The 23,852-nt window shown below is 53.1% G+C and overlaps 11 protein-coding genes across 11 annotated transcripts in view; 5 read left to right on the forward strand and 6 right to left on the reverse strand.

Annotated features, from left to right (window-relative positions):
• The window catches only part of BBA_03722 (dual specificity phosphatase), a gene marked incomplete at both ends in the record, with an annotated part of 1,999 nt that extends 1,064 nt beyond the window's left edge, over positions 1-935 (reverse strand). The window contains one exon of the mRNA XM_008598819.1: positions 69-935. Coding sequence (XP_008597041.1) covers positions 69-935 — 867 coding nt within the window. The remainder of the gene's footprint in view (positions 1-68) is intronic.
• An 841-nt stretch (positions 936-1,776) lies between these two features.
• Positions 1,777-2,553, reverse strand: BBA_03723 (DUF498 domain protein; the record flags this gene model as incomplete). Its single annotated transcript, XM_008598820.1, has 2 exons — positions 1,777-1,988; positions 2,082-2,553. The coding sequence occupies 2 exons, from the start codon at positions 2,551-2,553 to the stop codon at positions 1,777-1,779; spliced, it is 684 nt and encodes a 227-aa protein (XP_008597042.1).
• Positions 2,554-3,005: 452 nt separating this feature from the next.
• On the reverse strand, positions 3,006-3,716 carry BBA_03724 (ribosomal protein L34-like protein; the record flags this gene model as incomplete). The annotated part of the gene is made up of 3 exons (XM_008598821.1): positions 3,006-3,191; positions 3,443-3,566; positions 3,679-3,716. 3 exons carry the CDS (start codon positions 3,714-3,716, stop codon positions 3,006-3,008), a joined length of 348 nt encoding a protein of 115 aa, XP_008597043.1.
• A 688-nt stretch (positions 3,717-4,404) lies between these two features.
• On the reverse strand, positions 4,405-4,887 carry BBA_03725 (uncharacterized protein; the record flags this gene model as incomplete). Its single annotated transcript, XM_008598822.1, has 3 exons — positions 4,405-4,607; positions 4,659-4,722; positions 4,780-4,887. The coding sequence occupies 3 exons, from the start codon at positions 4,885-4,887 to the stop codon at positions 4,405-4,407; spliced, it is 375 nt and encodes a 124-aa protein (XP_008597044.1).
• Positions 4,888-5,895: 1,008 nt separating this feature from the next.
• On the forward strand, positions 5,896-6,540 carry BBA_03726 (Gln/Pro-rich protein G6G8.11; the record flags this gene model as incomplete). Its single annotated transcript, XM_008598823.1, has 1 exon — positions 5,896-6,540. One exon carries the CDS (start codon positions 5,896-5,898, stop codon positions 6,538-6,540), a length of 645 nt encoding a protein of 214 aa, XP_008597045.1.
• Positions 6,541-9,056: 2,516 nt separating this feature from the next.
• Positions 9,057-10,766, forward strand: BBA_03727 (Zn(II)2Cys6 transcription factor; the record flags this gene model as incomplete). The annotated part of the gene is made up of 4 exons (XM_008598824.1): positions 9,057-9,113; positions 9,166-9,648; positions 9,707-9,841; positions 9,903-10,766. 4 exons carry the CDS (start codon positions 9,057-9,059, stop codon positions 10,764-10,766), a joined length of 1,539 nt encoding a protein of 512 aa, XP_008597046.1.
• Positions 10,767-11,569: 803 nt separating this feature from the next.
• Positions 11,570-13,309, reverse strand: BBA_03728 (uncharacterized protein; the record flags this gene model as incomplete). The annotated part of the gene is made up of 1 exon (XM_008598825.1): positions 11,570-13,309. The coding sequence occupies one exon, from the start codon at positions 13,307-13,309 to the stop codon at positions 11,570-11,572; it is 1,740 nt and encodes a 579-aa protein (XP_008597047.1).
• A 2,335-nt stretch (positions 13,310-15,644) lies between these two features.
• BBA_03729 (sterol desaturase/short chain dehydrogenase) lies at positions 15,645-16,829 on the forward strand (the record flags this gene model as incomplete). Its single annotated transcript, XM_008598826.1, has 1 exon — positions 15,645-16,829. The coding sequence occupies one exon, from the start codon at positions 15,645-15,647 to the stop codon at positions 16,827-16,829; it is 1,185 nt and encodes a 394-aa protein (XP_008597048.1).
• Positions 16,830-18,251: 1,422 nt separating this feature from the next.
• BBA_03730 (DNA repair protein RAD9) lies at positions 18,252-20,312 on the forward strand (the record flags this gene model as incomplete). The annotated part of the gene is made up of 6 exons (XM_008598827.1): positions 18,252-18,431; positions 18,591-18,788; positions 18,851-18,978; positions 19,081-19,430; positions 19,487-20,121; positions 20,169-20,312. The coding sequence occupies 6 exons, from the start codon at positions 18,252-18,254 to the stop codon at positions 20,310-20,312; spliced, it is 1,635 nt and encodes a 544-aa protein (XP_008597049.1).
• Positions 20,313-20,345: 33 nt separating this feature from the next.
• BBA_03731 (RCC1 domain-containing protein) lies at positions 20,346-21,434 on the reverse strand (the record flags this gene model as incomplete). The annotated part of the gene is made up of 1 exon (XM_008598828.1): positions 20,346-21,434. One exon carries the CDS (start codon positions 21,432-21,434, stop codon positions 20,346-20,348), a length of 1,089 nt encoding a protein of 362 aa, XP_008597050.1.
• A 339-nt stretch (positions 21,435-21,773) lies between these two features.
• BBA_03732 (prephenate dehydrogenase) lies at positions 21,774-23,755 on the forward strand (the record flags this gene model as incomplete). The annotated part of the gene is made up of 4 exons (XM_008598829.1): positions 21,774-21,886; positions 22,338-22,398; positions 22,499-22,610; positions 22,680-23,755. The coding sequence occupies 4 exons, from the start codon at positions 21,774-21,776 to the stop codon at positions 23,753-23,755; spliced, it is 1,362 nt and encodes a 453-aa protein (XP_008597051.1).
• Positions 23,756-23,852: the final 97 nt, after the last annotated feature.

Below are 23,852 nucleotides of genomic sequence, written 5' to 3' on the forward strand. Positions count from 1 at the left end.
CCATCTTGCGCAGCCTGTCTCGTCTTGATTGCATTGACAATCTTGTCCACGTTCGTTGTTGGAGTTACATGGTCAGCCTCGCCGCCAATAAGGTAGAGCGGGATGTCGAGCTCGCTCCAAATATCCGTCGTAGGCATGCCGCCCACTGGTTTGCCGTCCTTGTACGGCGGTACAGCGGCGCCTAGCATGCGCCGGAAGACGGGTGTTCGGCTCTGTTGATTGAATCGGTACTGAAGTAGCCGCAACTCAGGAGATGCATTGGCGCCTGCGAACCGCGCAATGGACAGGCTGTTTGGACCACCCCTTCCATCCCAGAGTCGCCACAAGGAAAAGACCCAGCCTGGTACCCAAAGCAGTCTGCGGACCCATCGCGACGTAGTTTCGCCCAGAGGGCCGGCGGAGGGACAAATGGCAATAAAGCCAACAATATGGTTTACGAGATCCGTTGTGTGCGTCCTCTGCTTGCTTGCCAGCAGGGCCGAGAGACCAGTTCCCATGCTGTGGCCAATCAGGACTACCTTTTGCCCGGCATCCTTGTCACGATGGTCCTCAATGATGGTTTCCAGAAGCTCGACGAGTGCCTCCATCGTGTACGCATCCCAGCGTTTCTGCGAATACGCAGACCGTCCTCCACCCGGATGGTCAATCGCCAGGCACGGTGCCATGTCCACGAGGCTGCTCAGCAGGGGGTGAAACTGCGCAACGGAGCCGCCCAGGCCGGGAATGCACACCAGCAAAGGCAGCGGCGCTGGATTCTTCGGTAGCTGGGCCGCTTTGGCATGTTGGCGGAAAAAGACGCGAATGTCCTTGTACTCGAAACGACTGGTGGTGTACGTCTTAAGTGTCGAGTGCTCCTTGAGCAACGTAGGGTCCGTTTCATGGGCATCCACTGGGACGGTCGGCAGTCCAAACAGCCGTTTGTAAATCTGCGACATCTTTGATCAAGATAAGCCCTCCTTGCGAGGCTGTTGGCTATGGTGTGCAATATCGCGACAGCTGCAGAGATGACTCAATAACGAGAGTGGAGCCCTCTCTGATCCTCAGCGTCTTCAACGGTAAATAGTCTTGCGCCGTTCCATGCGCTCTTCTGGTAGGAAGACTGCGGCAACTCAGGCGGTCGGGGGCATCGAAAAGAGTGCCAGTAATTTCATATCCTGTCGAAAGCCAAGCTGGTGCGCATAAGTGATGGGCAGGAGGACGAAAATAATCTGTCGCGACCGAAGGATACGTAGGAAGGTGAAGAAGGCCTTGATCGTTTGGGAGCCCTCTGTCGGCGACGTAGTAAAATGGCTCAGACGTGCGACAAAGTCGGGGGCGCAGCTGCCGATGCCGTTAGTATGCAAGATGCAACTGCTTCTTGCTTAGCCGCGGGTCGTGGACCGTGGTACGGACCGTTTGGTGATGAGCGAACCTTTTGATCGTGGTGGAGCTTTGGTTTGTTTTCCCAAATGCGGCGCGCTACCCTGAAAAACTGCAAATTTTGCTCGCCCAGGCTCGTTTGCGTTTGCTTGCAGATTCGGATGTAAAAGAACGCGTTTCTGTTGTGGCTTGAAATTATGAGTAGTAGGCACATCAGTCGAGGCTGCAAGGCCGCATGGTTGCAAAGAAATATGCGTAATACAGCTCTACAATACCCCGGCTTGCCTTGCGTAATCTTAGCCCAATCTGCAGCCCAAGCTCATGCATAACGGGGATCGATTAAAGTGAATTTGTGGACAGTCTCATTACAGTGTACAATAATGGTAATACAATGTTAGTTATACATGAATCACAACTTTACTCGGCAGCGCCGATGCCCTCCTGCCACCCGATTGGTATCAACGCAGCTGCCACGTCTGCTACGCCCCGTTCCGTAGCAAGTAGATTAAACTGTGACGCCGCATTTCTCGTATCCAAAACTTCCAGACGCATACCAAGAGACGAGATGTGTTTCCTCAACTCCGGACTCAGCGGCGCTATGCTTTTTCCAGTGCCAACAATGAGTAAATCTACACGTGGCGATGAGTTAGCAAAACTATGTCGTCAACTGCCAGCAGGCAGAAGTCTGCGACAGCAGCTCCACCAGAAATTGCCCGCCTTACCTGGCCGAGGCCACAACATGTCAAATACACCCAACGTCTCCGCCGGCACGTCAAACTGTCCCTTGTCGTTGAGCAGGCGCATCTCGCCCGAGATCTCCCACGGACGCCACGTGAAAGCTTCGCCGTCAACCAGCAGCGCGCCGTCGCCGTCGGTGATTGTGATGCCGCTGTTGAGGCCAAACCCGTCGTACATGCAGACATCGACCGACGTCGACGGCACCGGCGTATTGCCGAGTACGTCGAGGTCCTGAAAGTTCGTCGGTGTATGTTCCTGTGCCTTTTTCTGCTTGCTCAGGAACGATGTCGTGTGTAGGGATCGCGCGGCAAAGAGCTGCTGCTGGCATCGCATCGCCATCGTCGTCGTTCGGGGGGGCGAGGCAGCGAGTGGTCGGGAGAGCGTCTTGACGCAGGGCGCGATCGATGCTCTGGGCAAAGGCAAAATCCCTGGTAAGCGGCGCGTGAATGTGCGCATTGCGACGTAGCTCGGTAATGTTGTGTGAGGGTACTCTATCGAGCTTCTGATTAGGATATCTCTGCAGGAGCTGTCGCTGTCTGCGCTTGCATGTGGGGCTATGAATGGATGACCGTATCTGACGTGCATACGGATACTCCAACGCATTTATTGTGTAAGTGTACTATGAAGCGACTGGGAGTTTACAGTGACCCCTTATCACGGGCGGACCCAATATTGAACATGTGCTTGATTCTCATTTCATTTCAGATCATCAAGTTAGGTTTCGCAGTCCTTAAGACAGCAGTAGACCAGCCGTCATCTTTTGCAGCAGCCTGGTCCATATGTATCATGCAGTCCCTTTTTGTCCTAATGAACACCAAAGCAATGAACCCATTTCACAACCCTTCGTTTCGCCAAAAAGAAACAAGGAATAAATTTTGTCGAAGTTTAAAAATTGCGATTAATTCCATTTATTTCTTCTTGCCCTGCTCCTGCTCCTTCAGGACCTTCTTGACGATCTTCTGCTCCTCGATGAGGAAAGCGCGGACAATGCGGTCGCGGACGCAGTTACCGCATCGCGAACCACCGTAGGCGCGCTGGACGGTCTTCTGGGGCTTGGAAATGTTGGCGTACTCGCGGGGACGAAGAGCGGGAATCTGTGAGAAGAAATTAGTTGGTGTCGTTGGAGGCTATGATACGTCGACGCGAGTGGCATTCGCAAAGCTTCGTCGTCGTGTAGAGGTTTCGGCAGTCTCATATCCCCCGCAAACTGTAATTCGGCAGCAATTCGTGCGAATAACCTCCACGAAAAGTAGGGGAACCAATCTCGTATCGCCCTCGTCCTCCCATTTTCGAGTCGCTTTGGAATGCCAGTCGAGTCGTTGTCGTCGTCGTCGGATTGACTTACGCCAGAGAGCTTGGAGCCGCAGTCGCCGCACTTGGGGACGGTACCGCGCTTCTTAAGGTGAAGCACGCGGAGCTTACCACCGGGAGTCTTGGAGACACGGGTGATGTTGGAGGAGGTGTTGTAGCTGCAGCGCCATCATGGTTAGTCTTCAATGTCCGCTTGCCGAATGTTCGGGGGTCGCGAGCGGGCAATTCAAAGTATATGATTCGAATCGATGCTAAGAGGAGAGCACTCACGGGGTGCGGCGGCGGTAGGTGACGCGGTGGTTGACCATTTTGGCGGTATTTGCTGGGTTGGATTGCAAATTGAGGGATCACGGACAGACCAGAAGCGAAGAATTTAGAGATTTGGTGGAAAATTTGTGTGGGTGGTGCTTGAAAATGTGCCCGCTAAGCCGGCGAATCAGGGTGCGGGACGAGCAGCAAAGGCCCATATATACACGTGATTTGTCGCGATGCCTGGCTCCAACTTTTGCGCAGGCGGATGTGGGGACAACTTACTGGTTCCATCAGTAGCTTGCAAGACTGCTCGGCGAATAAATATGTACTGAGCAGTTCCCCGAGAGCATCATGCTCACGAGCAAAAGAGTGAAAGGATTGAGAAAGTAACGATTGGCCAAAATTCAGAGATATTTCCACCGCTTGAACATGACACGGACCCCCCCTCTTTCGCTTGGAAAGGCATTTTTCACCGGGGACCATGTCCGGCCACACTTCAGTAGACAAACATCGTCAATAATTTCAATTTCGTGTATTTATTTATTCAAAACATCAGGTAGATAAAATCCAAAAAACGCCTGCGTGCACCATGGTATACTCGCGAAAGAAAAAGAACTCCGCCCCCCTCCTTTTCGCCGCGCCTAAACGCCACATGAAATGGCACGATGGCCAAGATAAGTATCGACAACATGTAGACCTGCATCTGAATGCTTACTCCCACGACTCAAAGACATTTCCGAACCACTAGTCGTCTTTGTCCAAGTTGAACCAGTTGGGATGGTCCTGGTGGCGCCAGGCCTTGATGCCAAAAGGGTTTTCATTGCTGCTCTTTTCGGCCATGGCGAATACCTCTTTGCTCTTTTCATCGCGCATGAGTTCGGTGAATTCCTTGACGTTACCCTGGGCCTCATTCACAGCCCTCATAAAGGCGGCATACATGACATCGGCTGGTGAATTGTTAGAGACGACTTTGCAAACGCGAGGACTGGACAACTCACGAGACGGCTGCTTCTGTACAAGGGGATCCAGCATCTTCGGGATAGTGCCTCTCAGAAGGCGAGACTGATGAGCGTGGTTAGCGGTCGCCTTCTTGCGCAGCGCAGCGCGGCACCGGCTTACCTTGACGTGGAGGAGCTTGAGCTGTCTCATCGCCTCTCTGAGGCGAGCCTCCTCGGCCGAGACGTCGGCGCTAGCGCCAGCATTCCCCTGAACCTGCTGACCATTCATCTTTCACTATGTTTGCTGTCCAGCGAAGTCGATATCGAACGCGTTTGCCGTTGAATGAGAATGGCCGGAAGTGCCAAGTAAGGAGACAAGGTAGGGGCGATGTGGGGGTCCAGTAACACTGTAGTGGCTGCAAAAATGCGGATCCAGCCTTTGATGTGAATCAGGCCTTGCTTCGTGTATCCGTTAACAGTAGTGCACCAGAGAATTGAACAATGCGGTTTTGATGCCCTAGGTTCTACAGATCTCAGATTGTCTAGTTCCAGAGAGCTCAAGTCGTGTATTTATATCAAACACGGGATTGAATCCGTGATTTATTGAAAAGTAAAGTTTGTAGGCGTCAGCCACATCTGAGACGAATGTCACGTGTAGGTGTGTTGGTGGTACCAGAGTAAGCGGCCTCTGGCGGCTACATTACACATCTTCGTGAAAGGGCGCACCGACAACTGTCATCCTAGATCAAACCAGTTCGCGAGGACGAGTTTCCGTTGTGTTTTCATGTCCATGGCCAACTGTGGATAAAAGCTGAAGTTCAATACCGAAGCACAGTGAGCGAGAAAACGACGGCTTTACACGCTAGGCACAAATCCCAGTCGACTACGCGCTTTGTGGTGTTGTGATTGGCTGAAAGGTACCGGACCGGATCAACACCAAACCTAATGGGCTCGCTGACAGTGCGGATTGGAAAAATCCTCACACTCCAGCCTCTTGCATCGTACTGTACGGCGCAAGCAAACGAAACCAACAGCCTAGCAGTCCGTTCTCTGCTCACCGTCGCCTGCATCGCGAATTGGCCGCTGCTTCTTTGAGAGAAGCATATTCCAAAGGCCCTTTTCTTTCTTTCAGCTCTCCTTTTTCCTACCTGCGCGCCGTACTTACGCCCCGACATTCGTTTGCCTGTATTGGCCCCGACCCGCGTTTCCTCGCACTGTCGCGTACCTACGTCACCCGCTGGGCCATCCGTTCATACCCCCCCTTGAGAACGCGAACGACGAACTACGGCGGCCCGCCATGTCGAGTCCCGATGCCGGCACGCCTCCCCCGGCGCTTCTGCCGCCGCCGGAAGGCATCTTTCGGTCGTTTGAAGATTTGATGACGTCGGTGCAACGCGTGGCCAAAGACCAGGGCTACGGCATCGTCAAGCTGCGGGCGTCCAACTACCGCGAGGGCAAACCGACGCGGTATGATCTTGTGTGCGACCGCGGCGGCGTCAAGTACAGCAGTACGGCCAAGAAGCGCAACCCGTCGACGCGCAAGATTGACTGCCCGTTCCGCGCAAAGGCCGTCTGCGAGGTGCAGCTTGGCAACCAGTGGCGGTTCGCGCTGCAGGAGCCGCGACACAACCACGAGCCCCGCGTTCCGTCGACCACGCCGAGCGCCGAGGTGTCGCCGTTGGCAACGTCGCTGCGGTCATTCACCAACAAGATCGACCGGTTGAGTCATGACATTGCGCAGGGCTTCGTGCGCATCGAGGCGCGCCTCGACACGATTGAGAAGCGCCTCGAGGGCATCGAGTCCCGCGCTGCGACCTACGAGCCGCGCTTCCAGACCGTGGAGAATCGCCTCCTGAGCATCGAGGGACTGGAGGGAGCGCGCCTGGACAGCATTGGAATAGACGACCCCGAATCACGGCTCCTAGCCTCGGCTGTTATGTAGAGCGCCGGCCACGGCAACGGTCCGCACACCTCGGGCAATGCATGACATCGACGCAGGAGCGGGTGAAAGACTTCAGGTCGGGTGCTGAGGGCTACATTTTACATCGATTGCAAGCTTTATGCGGCAGCCCGTCCGTCCGGGCCTCTCACTTGCTGCCCGCTGTCCGCCAGCTGCTGTCTTGTATCGTCTGACCATGACAATGGTAGCAAAGGGAAACCGGGTGCGCTATAACAGAGTGCTTCGTACAAGCATTGTTCAAGATGGACATGCAGTCTGCGACGAAGCACCTGATACGTTATGACATGATTTTTGTGTTTGGTTCTAGGTTGGAATTTTTGTGTGGCTTTTGCCTGTAACAGCCTGTGCCATGTTCGGCCTTTTCATGATATGTGCTGCTGGTTTGGCAGTTTTTCTGGCTGAGAAAGAAGTGCTATGCCATCAGCTATCGGCGTTTGGGATACTAAGAAACAATGGGCTATCAGAGCAGAGTTTGGAGCCTAGGTCTACGGGGTTAGCAATAGCCCCCATTGCTCTCGCTTTTCATTTTCAGATTTGTGTTATTCGGATAACTATGACGAATAGGATGTTATCCACCGACATTAGATGTATGTTTTGCTGAAATTGTGTAAGTGCTCAGTGCGCATGATCGGATCCTACATGTGTCCTTTCACATTTAGCTACTGGATCAAGGATCCGAATACAGAGGAGTGCCTGAGACGAGTTGATTTATGTGAGGCTTTCCTACAATTACGGCGTTGTGAAATTGTTGTGAGCCAGCGTTGGAGCGAGTCTTGAGCTGTCTTGTTGACATTCGGGATTTAAGATGTGAATGCCGATCAGCCATGCGGCTCCCACAAAAGTGCCGACAGCCTTGTCAGAATCGGGCTGAGCCGCTACAAGAACCATGCCGCCCGACTTGTTGAAAGGAGCAGTTAGGTTCACCGGCACGTCAGCCCATGAACATTGTCGCTTGACATCCCAAGAATGTGTTGACAGCGTAGCAGACTGAGCGCATCGCAAAGCGGACACGGTTTACATCTACCGGGCCAACATTGGAAGAAGGCTTGAGAAACCACGTGCTTGCATTTAATGTACCACGCAGGGACGGCAACGGTCCCTTGACAAGGAGCTGCGGGGAGGGTGCGAGAAGTGCGAGGAGAGTCGCAACTCTGGGGGAAAGGCCTCACACCCCTCCGAGAAGGTAGCAACCAGTTCGAGATGGCCGCCCATCAGGCCGTTTGAGGGACGAGTGTCAGTGGTCGGTATCCAACGGAGAAATCAGCAGACGCTGTGCAGTTGCAGCGCTAATAATGTTGAGGCGCATGCACATGCCTGGTGTCGTGGCGGACCTGGCCTCCGCCCGGAGCGGCGAGAGACGTTGGAAACTTGGGCCTTGCTTTTTTTGCGACATTCTCGTAGGGCTTTGGGGGCTTGCAGAGTGCCCGCTTTCAGGGCAGGTTCGGGGGCTCGGGGGCCAAAACAAACATCCACAGCGCCTCTATTTACGGGGGCCAAGGCTGCTGTGATTCGCCAACGTTGGCGATTGTATGGTGTTTGGCTGAGCTGACAGCCTTGCTCGGTTCTTTGTAATAGGAAATTCCCGAGGCTGGCTGGTTGCGGTCTAGTTAGGGTGAATAGCTAAAATCAAGTAATTAGCACTTGGCTATCCAAAGTAAAGTACTTCTGGATTCGCCTGCTTGTCTTGGGCCTGGGCCTATCAAGATGAACAGCCTCTGGCCTCTGCATCCGCACCCTCGGCTTAGGTTCTCAGAAATTACCTACTGGCATCGACTGCAGCGGCCCACTCCACGCAGTGCTACCACACAGAGGCGATTGGGAGACAAGCAGAGTTACAGTACGGCACTGAGTCTTCTCCTTGCATCTGCCTTTGCCCTTAAAATCCTGCACAGGCCATCATCTTCGACGGCTCTCCCTTCCTTTACACCTACTCGGTATCGACCTTTTGCTCGTCCACGCCACACAAGCCAAAAACGCCCTTCACCACGCCATTCCATTCAACTTGCCCTCATCTCTCAAACGGATCCACGCCTCGTCTTGCCAACTTCTCACCCGCCAGCACCATCATCTTCCCTAGCTTCCTCGACGGCGTCACCGCTCTCTCAGCCAGTCATCGAAAACTTCCCCAACATCCCCACCCTCACGCTAGTAGCCTCCGCGCTTGTTGGACGCACACGCCAGACGTTCAGCGCCAATTCGGCACGTTTGGTTGGCTCCGCCGCGACGCCGCGCAGGGCCACGGCCTCCATCTCCCCGGACTAAGAGGGGCTCCTTGTCTTGACGCGCTTATCCTTCGTCATCTTCTTGGACTGCACATAATCACCATCGGGCAACAGATCCTGACCCAGCAAACCTCCCTCCGCTTCGCCCCGGATGCACACCTCGGCAGGGCACACTGTAGCACGCCCATATATGTAGTACCCTCTTCCCAATCATCCTACACTCGTCGCCATATACTCCATCTATTTGCCCACTTGACATAGGAAGCGTTCTACATTATGCCCGGTGTACCTACCTTTCGCGGCTGCGATGCCTGCCACAAGCAAAAGAAAAAGGTAGGCTCGGTTCCATACAGCTGAGTAGAAGCCCTTCGACTAACAAGGCCAGTGTGATCAAGCTTCACCTCGTTGTGCTAGATGCGCCCGTCTCAAGATTGCCTGCACTGGTAAAGGACAGCTGAGATATAAGTTCAAGGAACAATGCATCGGATTTGCCCCAGTCAAGACGCCCCGGTCCAAACACTCGCCAAAGTCGCTGTCGCCCCGAGCTTCGCCCAACAACCAAATCACCAGGTTGTCCGGTCGCTTTGCCTCTGCCCTTCAAATCGACGATCCCCAATTTGACCTCAAATGCTTTGGAGCCTGGTTCGCAAGTATACCCACCCGTGTGGGATCCTGCGAGCTCTTGGACAGTGCCACGGAAACTTTTCTTGATGCGTTTGATGACCTGCGCAGCGGGAAAAAACTATTTCCAACGACGCTGACGAAATACGGCAAGGCGCTCATTATCCTCAATAAAGCTCTCGGAGACCCGAAGCAGAGAAGATCGCCTTATACTCTCTGTTCCGTCTTCATGATCATGATTGCTCAGGTAAGGGGGCCAATCCTCGCCACTTCATTGCTACTCCGAATGCTAACATATTGTGCAGATGTGGGCAGGCAAGTCGGCAGAAGGCTACATGAGCCACATGGTGGGCATTTGTTCCATACTCAACTCCACCATTGACGAGCCGTGGGACGATTCCTTTGCTCAGTCACTACGCTACCACTTGATTATACCTGCTGTATGCCTCCAGCATTACCCCTTCGACGTTGCTCTCACGAATGGCTAATGTATGACAATAGTGCACCGAAGCTATTGTAAACCCAAACATCTCCATTGATGGACGATATCTCGAGGTTCTCAAGACGGGTTTCGGGCCATACCAGTCACTGGACGAGGAAAAAGGCCAGCCGATCGAGAGCCTAGACTTACCTTGCCTGATGCGCTTTCCATATTTTGTCCGTCAGCCAGAGATCTACTACAACCAAATGTTCCGCGAATACATGCGGATGCAAACCGAGTGCCCGTTTGTACGGCGCCGGCTCATGGATCTTACAAACATGGTCCAGGCAACGAACGAGGCGAAAATCGCTCTTGTCAGAGCGCAGATACAAATGGGCGTAGCATACACCATGATGCTGAGCTTTACGCTCGTCATTAATGCCTTCCTATCAGCCCTGAACCCCATCAACATCAAGCTTCAGCAGGAAGCTCTATACTACTCCCGGGAAGCCCTTTGGATCACACGTATCTCGAGCGAACAGCTGCCTACCGGGGCAGGCTTTATGCCCTCAGCCTTATTCTCGGCGTGGGTCGCCACAGACGACAGAGAGGTCATCATCAGCATCGCATCCATCATGAAGAAGTACGACAGCTACTGGGCTGAGCCGCATTATGTGGCGCAGTTTGAGACGATGAAGGAGCGCGTCCGCGAGATTCGCAACAGAAAAATGGCAGAGCTCCATGCAAGCGGCCTCCGATGCATGGGTATCCCCGACTATACAACCTTGAACGGCCTCGAATACACGTGGGGCCTGGATCTACCACTCATGGACTCGGCATCTCTGAACAATGATGGGCCTTGGGCGTCGATGTCGGGGGCATGCTGTCCGCGAGATGAGGTGCCGATAGATTACTACGACTGGGACCCCAATCTGCTGCTGTAGGAGCGGGCATTATTCATTTAGCCGGCGTTGGTCAGCCATGTACAATAATAGTGAATTTGCTGGCATTGAAGGAAGCGATGCTATGTCATGAACAGTATTTTTACATTTTACGAAGCGATATTATCTCATAAACAGAATTTAGGCTACGTATAAATGAAGCGATAATATTGTTCCATGCCTGTTCAATCTGATTGGCAGGCGGCGCATCATGTACCTTTTGGGAAGGTCGTGAAGGAAGGTTCTGGTGTGAGGGGGTGACATGGAATCTTGACATTCATTGCCAGCCACATGGCCTGGAGCAAAGCCTTGTATCGTTCCTCATCGCCTCTGCTTACCATGGGGCCGGATAAGTGCCGTCTGAGCTGAGTCGAGGCTATCCGATATGCTAATAACGCTAGTGGATCTAGCATTCGTGCCAAATGACGACTGGCAGTTTACGTCAAAGATGCGGATATTATGGTACAAGCAGCCGAACTTTACAATTACGAGGCCAGTCAACAGCAGCCAGTCGACAGCAGCCAGTCAATCAGTAGCCAGTCAATCAGCAGCCAGTTGATTAACAGCCAGTTACTCAACAGCCAGTTACTCAACAGTCAGTCAATTAGCAGACAGTCAAATCATCAACAGTCGGTCAATTAGCAGATAGCTAATTAGTGGCTAGTTTCTCAGTCATTCCCCTTCTCCCTGCGTCTTGGAGAGATTATGAATATTTCAATGATTTTCATTGAAATTGAAAGTAACCCTACCCCTGTTGATGAAAACGCGGTCAAAGAAGGTTGGAATTAGAAAAGCAACAGATAAAGTCAAAAAATCAAGTGATGATATTCCAACAGTTGATCCGAAAACAAATTAGGATCAGACTTCAATACAGGCGCTGTCTTTGCCCTCTCCTCGTCAGTGTCATCCTCTCCGGCAGTGACAAACACCCGATCATCGTCAATCGCCCCGTCAAAGCCGTTCCTCGCCTCGCTGCCCTCCTCCTCGACACTGTCAATGGCTTCGTTACTGCTGTCCCCATCATAATCCCCCATATTCTCCTCCTCCTCCTCCTCCTCCTCCTCCTCATCAACATCATCATAATAGTCAGCCCCCCAGTTTGGATGAGAAAGTCGCCATTCCAGATCGAGCAGTGACCGCCGCGTGATGCAGCCGGGCCTCTTGCTCACGGCGCAGATCTTGCTGTAGCACCATGTTTTGCCGAGCATATCCGTGTCTCTGGTCTGAAGGATGCTCTGCGGGCAGATGAGCTGCACCCAGTTGGGATCCGTGGGCCCCTCCACGATCAAGTGGGTGCGCTGCACCAGCACCAACATGTTGCCGTCGTCTGGGCAGTTGACAAAGTCGATGCTGACTAGGCGGCCGGGGCCCAAGTCTGCGTCGAACCCATGGCGAGACCCGTGGCAGCGGTCAGTTTCGGGATCGCACTCGGTGAAGTCGGAGCCAGCGTACTCGCCAAAGTCTGCTTTGCAGCGCCAGCGGCGGCAGACATTCCCGCCCAGGTGCCATTTGAAGCAGTTTTGGGTGCTTGTGTCAGTATCGCTAGGCAGGAGATTCCAGTCTAAGCAGCTGCAGAGGCTGGGGTCAAACATGCGCATCGGATCACAGCCTTCGAAGCGACGGCTAGCCAAGAAGCAGTATGGGTCTTTGGGGTTCGTGACCTCATGAATGGCATTAAAGACACTATACCAGCCGGGTTTCTCGCCAGATGGGCCTCTGTTAAAAGGGATATGGCTAGAGGATGTGAATTCAAGCTCGTACCGGCCGTCCTCCCTGGTCCAGACGAGCACTCTCACACCATTCTCGAAGGTACACTTTATGCGGCTGCAGTTCCAGCCATTGTCGTCATGCTGATTGCAGACAAGGCTATTGGATCCATCCCCGGTGGAACTGGCCAAGGCAAGAACCAGGTCCCAGTCGAGAAACACGTCAGAGCACAGCTTGACATGTTCTGCCCAGCCGATGCAACTTCTGTCCCTGTCTCGTTTGTTTTGACGTTCATGGCTAGAAAAGTGCATCGCAGAGTGCAGCCTGCGGCATCTCGAGCACCAGAGTTGTGCCATGTTGTTGACGATTGTCTGTTCATTGTATCCGCGACGGTATTCGCAAGAAGAGCACAACGTTGATTCTCTTTGCTCTGGATATTTGCAATTGGGTGTCCGCCAGACATTTGTCCTGGCTTGCGCTCCCCCAGTGCAGTTGGCAAAGCGCAGATCCGCGAATTTCTCAGACGAGGAGAAGAGGCGCATAAAGGTGCGCGAGGTATGACGCAGGCGGAGAAGGCTGTCCACGTCGGTGAAGGACATGATTTTGGTGAGAAGGCTATCTGGAAGACGCAGGAGAGGACTGTTTTTGAAGTTTTCACGAGGCGCCGAATGAAGTCGGGTCCACGCTGGATTGCTCAGAGCGGCACGCGGGGTGTCCTCTGGCGAGTAAGGGGGAGGTGGACTACCAGGAGGACGGTGCAAGACGACATCACCAAGGCTTCTCTCCATATCTTCATGAGAAGGACTCCAAGGTTCGGTCTTTGCATCTCTTGAAGGCATTGTCCCTTCTTGAATGAAGCTATATGCAGAATTCTTGAGCGTAGAGCAGTGGTGTTGGCTTGCTTAGTATTGAACCTGGTGCTTATTGTTTTGCGTAGGACAGAGGCCGGATATCTTGGTGCGGACAGTATCTAGATCGAATGGTAGTAGCAGTAGACAATGTGAAATTGAGAAAGGCTCTAGAAGGGAAAAGACGAGGACTTCTGGGAGAGAGCGGCCTTAAGTAGTTGATTTAATCAAAGGTTTGCTCTCATACTTTACCCAATCTGAGCTGAACTCTCTTTTATAAGCCATGAAGGTTTAAAAAATGCTATATATTGATTGCGAAACTACATGGGACTAGAAAGGAATCATCGTGAGAGTTGTGTGGCGTCGAGTTTGGCCTCGTGGAATTGAAGGGGTAGCGCCACATCGAAATACGCGTGCAGCCGACTCGATGCCCCAAACATGGCTTTGCAACGAAGAAAGGACCTCTTACCTTTTAGGCGGAGTTTTAACTCATCGACAAAATGATACAAAGAGGCGTCTGTTTGCAAACTTTATCAATACTTCACGATGCTGCAGCATAGAGTCCCCTTTTACGAGGTACTACCTTGCAATACTCGGTGCGTCGAGAAGCTTGGGCACTTTCGTCTAACTGAGCTTGTGTGGCTTGAAATTCTCCCCTGTCTGTGGCTGCAATTACCTTTAAGTGGCTGCGTTTGCATTATGTGGCTGCGACGATTTCTTACTGCCAGGACCCCGTTTTATAAGTTGACCTTTGCGTTTTCAGAGTTCATGTATTGGTTATATTAAGTAAATATTCAATCTCGAGACTTTAAATCAGTTAATAGCTTAGGATATAGTTTTCATGCGACTTTTGTAGAAAGAATGCTCGGCCACAGGCAACCTACGCGGTTCGTCTTAATAGGACTCGGTGTAAACTCCTTTTTTTTAAAAGAAGAAAAAAAAAAATCTCCTTCTGTAGAAAGTTTTATCCAGAAGGTTTGACACTTTGGGCCTTCAGAGTTTTTCTATGTCAAAGGAAGGGCTTGTGCTTTTTCTGCTGGTGGCAGTAATCGAGCAGGAGAGCGCGTTTACTAGCTAGTGGGGAGTTGCCAAGAGTAGATCCAGAAGGGCGGACGTAGCATAAGCGCGACAGTCCAAAGAAATAAAAAGAAAAAAAGAAAAGAAAAAAAAGGACGGCATTTTGTCATGTGAAGCGACATGTAGGAGAATATTGTCGCTTTTTGGAGAAAAAAAAGCATCCAGGAACGGCGTCGTCGGGATAAAATCGGAAGATGGCGCGCCGCAAGTCACCGAGCTTCCAGACGTCTTGGCCGAAATCAATCTAATCTCCGTCATCTCATCTATGTAGTTAGCGTGTAAATACCCCAGCTTGGACAACGCGGCCGTCGTATCTTTGCTCGGATTCGACCCTGTCAAGAGCCCTTGTTTATAAATGCCCACAAGACTAAAAATGGGTTGCTTGGCATTTGTCGTCGAGTCTCAGGACGCACTGCCCCCTTTCTTGAGCCCTGTCTAATTTATGAAACCCCACGACCCTCACATATCCTAACTAGTTGGTTGGCTGCCTTGCTGGGCAGGGGTCCGCTCAGCCTTATTACCGGCCGCCAACTCAGGGACTAGCGAACTCGACATGACTGCCAAAGTGGACACGAGTAAAAAGGTCTTGACAGGGCGGTGCACGAATGTGAGGATTGAAGATCTTGCGTAACAGTATTCAAATGGTTTTTTGTTGGATGAAGATGAAAAGCCATGATTGCGCAACGGAAAAGAGGAGGGACGGCGCAAGCAAACATTTGGGTGTAATAGAATAGAGACTCGAAGCTATATCATAACACAATAAACCAAAGAACGTATAGTTTGTTGCAGCTTGTCAATACCCACAATATGTCTTTCCTACATAGTTACTGGTCTTATTCTTCGGCCGCTTCCCCTGGACTGTTAGATGCTGGCGGGCTTTGGTTCCGAGCTGTGGGCCGTCACCAGGTACCAGATGGAACTTGCCGACTCATGGACGAAACTGGTCTTGATAGGAAATGTAGATTGAAAAAAGGGATCATAAGCGACGAAAGCGACGATTGCGTATCCTACGCTAGGTCGTCAGCCCTGGAACTGGAGTCTTTGACCACTTACAGGCCGCGCAGTACCACAAAGCCGCTTTGTTGACGGGCGTTATTTTTAGCACGTAAAGGGACCAACACATGGTCAAGTACACCAATTTCTTATAAGACGACTCTATCTTCCTTGTCTGGGGCTGAATAGCTTCACCTAACCTACTCATTCTTTCCCTTTCTCCCCAGTACTCATTTGATGCTCGGCTGCTTGTACCATGATATCCGCATCTTTGCCAGATTATACCCGAGTCGTTGTGACTGCGAGTTTTACAATCATTCACTACATTGTTGGCTCAGTGTTTTTCGACCTTGTCCACTGGCAGTCTCACCAAAAGACGCGCAACAAGTTTGTCCGCTGGCTGAACCGGACGCACTCGGCCCACCACCAGTACTTTAACCGCCAGCTCCGATTCAACCGCAACTTTCGATATGCCAACCTCGTCTCGCACATGCCCCTCGAGTTTGCGTGCCAAGCCGTCGGCAGCTCGGCGAGCTGGCTGCTCCTGCGTCGATTCTACCCCACGGCCGCCTACGACCTGCTCATCGTCATGCTGGTGCAAATCATCCGCACGGCCATTGTGGCGTGGAACATGGGCTACGACTCGAACCACATTCCCTACCGAGTCCTCCCGAAAGATAAAAACAACATGATTGTCGGTCCCGAGTACCACGTGCTGCACCACATTGATCCTCAAAACTACTTTGGATCCATGGTGCGTCTTGTCGACATGATATTTGGTACGGCCACAACCCTCAAGGGCCGCCGCGTAGCCATGACAGGATCAAGTGGTGCTCTCGGGAGAGAGTTGACAAAGGCCTTGCAAAAAGAGCAGGTGGCGTCAATCACGCCTTTGCGACACGGCGTTGACTGGTCCAGGAATGACTACTCGGGCCTTGCGCCGATACTGGCCGAGACTGATATTCTCGTACTCTGCCACGGCACAAAAGACAACAACGCCGCCTTGGCCATGAACTGCACCTCGGCCGTATCCATCATCGAGCTGTTCAAGCAGTCGAGGGACCGGACCAAGCCCGAGCTGATCCCCGAGGTCTGGTACGTGGGCAGCGAAGCGGAACTGCACGGCGCGCTACCCGGCGACAAGGTCATGCAAGCGTACGCCGAGTCGAAACGGGCCTTTGTGCCGTTTGCGAGAGCATACTACGACGACGAGCAAATCCTGTATCGACACATTGTTCCTGCGGCGTTCCAGTCTCGCATGGGCTCGGCCATTGTGGGAGCGGATTGGGCGGCTCGGACGGCGATTTGGTGGATTCGGAGGGGAGCGCAGTATGTGCCAGTGACTTATACCGGCATGGCCTTTGTCAATTACTTTCGCTTCATGTATTGGGTAAAGCCGACTACCGCCGGCTCCCTAAAAGTCGAAGAATCTCTCAAGTAAGCGGAAGAAAATGTATTATTTATAGCGTTTGCATAGCATAGTCACAACTTTTATTTTTTTCGGGCAAATAGATACTTGAGGATCAAGCTTGCTTTGAACACGAGTGATTTGTCACAGGAGAAGGTATTTATGCCTTGTCCAGCCAGAGGCGAAGAGCTGAGCCTTACCCGCTAGGGCGAGCAGATCACGTTGAAGCGCGAGCCTTGCCAAGGCACGATTCGGGGTGTGAGGTGAATCTGTCCGATTTGTGAGAGCCTGAGCAAGAAGAAACCAGCTAAAAAGAACGCCTCCTGTGACTTGGAAGCTTAATTACCTACTGTGAGGCGTCCGTGCGGAGGCCTCTTGTACAGACTACAGTCAGTCGTACGAGCTAAAACTACGTAGTTGGCAGGAAAAAAGCCGTCGCGTAGGCCTGGCGCACAAGCATTGTGCGGGGAGCCCTTAAATACAACGCCGTTTCCTCTTTGATCCAGGGGGCTATCTCTTAACCATAAACTTGGACATCTCAAAACTGCCAACGAGCGCGCCGCGTCGCAAACTGTACGTCGCCCATCACTTGGACCAACCTCGACCCCGTCGCTAATTTTTCTTTGCCAAAAGAAACTTGCTAGAATGGCCTTTTTCTTTACAAAGTACTTTGGCGGCAAGCATCTCGGCACGAACCTCTTTGTCGACAGGCATGGCGTGAGGAGAGGCCCGACCAGATTCAGCTTTTGCGGCTGGAGCTGCTTCCGGAATTGATGAAAGAGCGAGCGAGGATGGAGGTGAACGAATCCGGGCGGTCGTCACTGCACTTGCGATTGATTTTGTTACTAATTTTTTTTTTTTTTTCGAATTTTAGGCGCACAGCATTTCAGCGATAATCACTACCATGCCAATGTTCTTGCCGTTATCGATGGTGATTGCCGACAAGGGGCTTGAAGGTTTAGTTAGGGGCCGCTAAACCTTGACTATGTAGCAACAATACAGAGCATGAACACTTGTATCACTTCACATACACTTGACGTGGTTGCTGAGATATCTTTTTACACAATGATTCAGATAATGATTGACAGAAGACTTGACATGATATTCAATAGAGATCAAGTGTAGCAATTGACTGCTATCAAGGGCATCAATCTGATCGATTCAAATTGCCAGACAGCCAGTATGGCGTTTGTAGAAACTCGAGAGGGTTCGATCCGGCAATTCTAGATGAACAATGCTATTGCTTAATGTAGGGCAAAATCCCTATGAGGGATCAGAAATTGGCAATAATAGTTGACTGGTGTACTCTTCTTTCGTTGCTGCTGTCCCAACCACCCGCCTCATAAAGTAGACAATGCCACCACTCCGTTTTAAGCGATTTCTTTGACTTATAACCCAATCCTGCCAACAATCCTGTTTCACTCCAGAACTAACTCAAGAAATGTATTTACAAAAATGCTTAAATTTCCCGTGTCAAAGATTGAGGCTCGAGCTGGCGCTCATCGCCCCACTGTACCTACCCAGGCTGATGAACGAACAATCCCTAAAGAGCCGGACAGAAACGACTTCATCCATCTACAATTGATTCTACAATGCGCAAACGCCTATATCATTGGTTACGGCATGGATTATGAAGTGCTCTGCCAACACGGGTCGTATCTCAATGTTGCAGGCCATCATCTGCGCTGAAGCGCCGTAACCAGCGCCGTAACCACTAAACGCCCCCGTCATCCACTGTAGGCCTTCTCGACCCACTGTCGCGCCGACCTAGGTAAACTCTGCTCCCGCCAACAGCTCGCCATTCACATCGACCATCATCGCCCAGAAGCTGGGGAGTTTCCGGGACTTCAGCATTCTCGGGCGACTTTCACACAGTCAATGGCGGTGCTCAACTTCACTCTGAGCGAAGAGGGCGTCTCTGGCTTCCGAGATGCCCTCATCTGCCTCAACAAGTTTAGCGACGATGTGTCCCTCGAGGCGCGCAAGGATTCTGTCAGCCTGCTCATGACCAATTTCCCATCTTTCAAAACGGCCTACTAACAGTGGCTGACTAGTTCATTTTGAGCACATTGAACAACTCCAAGTCGGCCTATGCGAGCTTCAAATTCACCACCCATCGCTTCTTTTCACGCTACAACTACCAAGGCACCGGCCCGGCCAAGGAGCGCTTCCACTGCAACATGTACATTCGGGCAAGTTGGCGCAACTACCCATCATCTCCATAACGGCCATGTCTAACGTGAGACAAACTCACCTTGCAGTCACTCATATCGCTCTTTCGCAGCCGCTCGGCGGCCGCCGACAGCCAGAGGGATCGCGATGCGGAAAAGCAGACTCTGATTGACCGCTGCGACGTCACCATTGAAGACGGCCAGGGCGTCAAGAGCCGATTCGTTGCCCGCATCGTCTTCCGAACAGGCCTCACGTCTACTCACCGCCTGATTTTTGAGACTGGCGTCCCGGTGCACGCCAAGTTCAGCAAGACGGACGCGCCGCACCACTGGTCCATAAGCTCCCGCACGCTACGGCAGCTCATGGACCACTTTGGCCCGGGGATCGACTATCTCGACATCAACACTGACGGTGACCGTGTCAATTTTACATGTTTCAGCGAAAAGACTGTGAGCGAAGATGGTACGACACCGTGTTTTTTTTTTTCATTTAGTCAACCTACGACTGACGAAATCTAGCCGTGTTAAAAAAACCACTCCAGACCTCGATTGCGGTTGAAGCAGATGAATTCGACGATATTGAAGTCGAAGACAAGCTCCATATTGTCATCTCGGTCAAAGATTTCCGCGCCATTATTCAGCATGCTGGCATTGGAGGATCTGCTCTCTCAGCCCGCTACTCGCTCCCAGCTCGCCCGATTCAATTCTCCTACGCCGGAGATGCATTGTCATGTGAATTCCTCATCATGACCGTCGGAGAACGAGGAAGCAATCCTGCCCAAAAGACGAAGAAGGGGCGCAAGTCGGCTCCAGCAAACAATGCGCCGCGACTCGAGGCCACATCTCGCAAGACGAGCGTCACGGCATCTGAAGCCCCGGCGCCACATCCAGAGACGGCACAGCCGCCAATGCAGGCTTCGGCCAGGGTACCGCCACCCTCTGCTTCTCGACCCGTGGGCACTATTAGAGCCAGTGTCTCGCGCATGTCCGCCTTTGATCTCCGACCCTCGCAGAAACCGCCGCCGCCGACATTACGATCCGAGAGCCTGTTTGTCGACGACGAGGGCTGGGAGCCAGTCAGGGACGAGGACGAGGATGGGGAAGAGAATGCACAGCTTGGATGGGACCACAGTGCCGATCCCGATCCAATCTCAGTGAGTTTAATATGTGAGAGTGTATCAACACAATGCTGACTCGACAGACGCATTCCTTTATGCACATAAGCAGGGCGGATCCTACGCCCTTTGCAGACGAGCAAAGCAACCCTCCTGCAGAGCCATCTACTGTCCTCGAACCGACGCAAAAGTTGGCCGACGTAGAGAATCTTGCGCTATTCCCTGACTGAAAAAGTTGCAGTCCTACGCAGACGCCTCGGGCTTCACCGGGGCGTTATGCAGACCCAGCTGGTCGCACAGCCAGCACCGATACTTGCAATTGTCGAGTCTGATGGGATATACTTGGATGAAGCAATGACATTCCAGCGACCCTTTACGTCATTGTTTTCAACCTTGGGCCCGCAATTGCCGTGCTCGCCCCATCCCCATGAGAGGACATCGCCGCGCTTGGCGTATGCAATAACGTGCTCACTGCCAATGGCGATTTTGGTAAGCTCAGGTAAATTTGGTGGCGGCAGCTGGCCGTGATCATCACGACCCCAGCCAAGCAGGGTGCCGTCGGTGCCCAAAATGTATATATTTCCCCAGCTAGCTCCAACATCGGCCCAATGCGGCACCTGGGCAGGCTTACCCGAAGATAGCTTCCATTTGTCGGAGCCCAGCACTGCGAGGTGACCGCTGGCGGGCTCGCCAAAGAATGCAGTCGATTCCTTTGCACACACAGCTCGGGTGACTTTGAATTCGAGACCCTCTATCTTTCTCGGTGAATAGATGACTTGCTCCGGTGCGCCAGCCTGTCCTTTGCGACAATTACCCCAGCCGTAGGCGTCGCCGTTGCTCAGGACCACGACAACGTGACCCATACAAGCGGACAGGTCGACTATTTCCGTACCAGACGGCGGGAAATCTTTGAAGCCGGTCGCCGAGGGCGTCCGCACAATGAGCTCACCCTGACCTAGCTCCCCCTTGACGCCGACACCGAAGCTGTACAGCTCGGTCTTTTGGCCCGCCGCATCCTGCGCTACGATAAAGGATGCCTCCCACGTGCACGCGACGAGGCAGACATCGCCCACCCTGCGTCCGCCGTCCTGGACCAGGCGTATCTCCTGGAACACGGGGACGCTGGCGGGCGGCCCGAGGCCGCACGCGCCCGTCGCGGAGTCGCCGCTCCAAAAGACTTGCCCGGCAGCGTTGAGCAACAGCGTGTGGTTGCCGCCCGCCGCCACCCGGACAATGGGCGAGTCTGGCTGCGCGGGATGGAAAAGCGCAGGCTTCGGAACCGACACATCCTCTCGGTGGCCGATACCGAGCTGCCCGGAGCCGTTGGAGCCCAGAGCAAAGAGCGCATTCATTTTCGTGCCCGAGTCAAGGTCGTTTGCTGGAGCCTTCTGCAGGCCTTCCTTTTTATGAGTCGTCGAGGCCCCATTGTGTCTCAACGGTCCCGGGCCAGAATGCTGAGGTAATCACTCGACCCACACAAGCACTTTTCTTTCCTCTCGCTCGATTTTTTTCTCGACTTCCAGCTTCTTCCACTTCATTCACTCGCAGCAAAAAAAAAGCACCATTTGTCTGCACAAAGCTGACGTGCTTCATTCTTTGTGGCTGCAGTGGGAATGTGAGCCATTGACTTGCTGTTCACTCTTGTATTTGCTTCTTCCCATCAGATTCCTTTATCAGAATTACAGACGAGCATGGCCGCATCTGAGGAAATCCCTGCGGGGATGGAAAACTTTGTCGTCGGCCTGATTGGCATGGGCGACATGGGGCGAATGTACGCCGAGAGACTGTCAGAAGCCGGCTGGAGGTGAGTCTTGAATCGTGACATGTGCTGCTCTTTGAAACACGTCCAATATGGTAAGCTCTTTCCTATTCCATCCTCTACCCTCTCTTCACCACACCCACAGCCGGTGTACCATTTTCAATGATGACTAGAGCGCATTTGGCTCGAGCATTGCCCGGAGAGAACCCTAGCACCGTTCCGGTGAGAGGGAAGGACCTGGGCAGTCACTGATGTAAACGCTAGCTACCTTACTTATAACTACTGTCTGATGAAAAAGACCACACCCGGCTTTGGCTGCCTTCGCCGGCAGCCGCCCATCCTCTCACTCTATACACGTTCTTTGCAAGGAAGCAATTCGCTAACAATGCAATAGTATTTCGCGTAAACCGAAAATGATGCCCTTGAATTCCCAATCGGTCGTCGCATGCCCGCAGCATGTAATATCTGGCTGACAGCCCATGCTCGTGAATTATAGAATCATGGCCTGCGACAGAGAAGATAGTTATGATAGCCTGAAAGAAAAATATTCTGCCAATGTACGAATCTCCATCTCTCGTGTACCGACCTGTTCCTTTTCTGCGCCCCTGGTGTGTTTTGCGTGTCATGGTTGCTGAAAGGTTCTTTTCTCTTGTATAGGAGAAGATTGAGATTTGCCGCAACGGCCATCTCGTCTCCCGCGCGAGCGACTACATCATCTACAGCGTCGAAGCCGCCGTCATCGACAGTGTCATTGCCAGCTACGGACCTTGTACGTCTTGCCTCTCCATCCCAGCCAGTTCTCCCTCCTCTATTAACAATCGACGCCCCTACCCGTTAGCCACCAAAATGGGCGCCATCGTCGGCGGTCAGACGTCATGCAAGTCGCCCGAGATTGCCGCTTTTGAGCGTCACCTCCCCGCCGACGTCGACATCATCTCGTGCCACTCGCTGCACGGGCCCGGCGTGGATCCCAAGAACCAGCCCCTCGTCCTCGTGCAGCACCGCGCGCCCGACGCCTCCCTGCGCAAGGTCGAGGCCGTGCTGCGCTGCCTGCAGTCCACCTTTGTGTACCTCTCGGCGCGCGAGCACGACCGCATCACCGCCGACACGCAGGCCGTCACCCACGCCGCCTTTCTCTCCATGGGCAAGGCCTGGCACGCGAACCGTCAGTTCCCCTGGACCATGAGCCGCTACGTCGGCGGCGTCGAAAATGTCAAAGTCAACCTGATGCTGCGCATCTACAGCCAGAAATGGCACGTGTACGCGGGGCTCGCCATCCTCAACCCCGAAGCCCGCGAGCAGGTTGCGCAGTACGCGCGCAGCGTGACGGACCTCTACAAGCTCATGCTCGTCGGGGACCTGGCCGGGCTGCGCGCGCGCCTGTACGCCGCGCGCGACAAGGTCTTTGGCACAAAGGCCTGGGGCGGCGGCGGCGGCGGCGGCGGCAGCGGCGGCAGTGGCACGCTCCTCATTGAGCCGTCGGTCCTGTCGAGCTTCGCGCTTGGCCAGCCGCCATCGGACGACGACCCGACGGCGCGCCGCGCCAACAACCACTTGTCGCTGCTGGCCATGGTGGACTGCTGGGCGGAGCTGGGCATCGTGCCCTACGACCACATGCTGTGCAGCACACCGCTGTTTCGCCTGCGTCTGGGCGTCACCGAGTATCTCTTCCGGACGCCGGCGCTGCTCGACGAGGCGCTCGTCACGGCAGTCGAGGACCAGACGTACCGGAGCGACGACTTGGAGTTTACGTTTGCGGCGCGCGCGTGGGCCGAATGCGTCAGCTTGGGCCATTTCGAGACGTGGAGGAAGCGCTTCGAGAGCACGCAGGAGTTTTTTGAGCCGCGGTTCGCAGAGGCCAAGATAGTGGGCGACCAGATGATGAAGAAGGTGTTTGAGAGCACCAAGCCCTGAGGTCAAGTGTCTTGTCTTTTACAATGAGTTATCAAGCAACAAGCCTCGAGGTCAAATGTCTTGTGTGTTTTTTACAATCAGTTTACAAGCAGCAAGC

The sequence above is a fragment of the Beauveria bassiana genome (assembly GCF_000280675.1).
Source record: "Beauveria bassiana ARSEF 2860 unplaced genomic scaffold BBA_S00008, whole genome shotgun sequence".
Classification (NCBI taxonomy): domain Eukaryota; kingdom Fungi; phylum Ascomycota; class Sordariomycetes; order Hypocreales; family Cordycipitaceae; genus Beauveria; species Beauveria bassiana.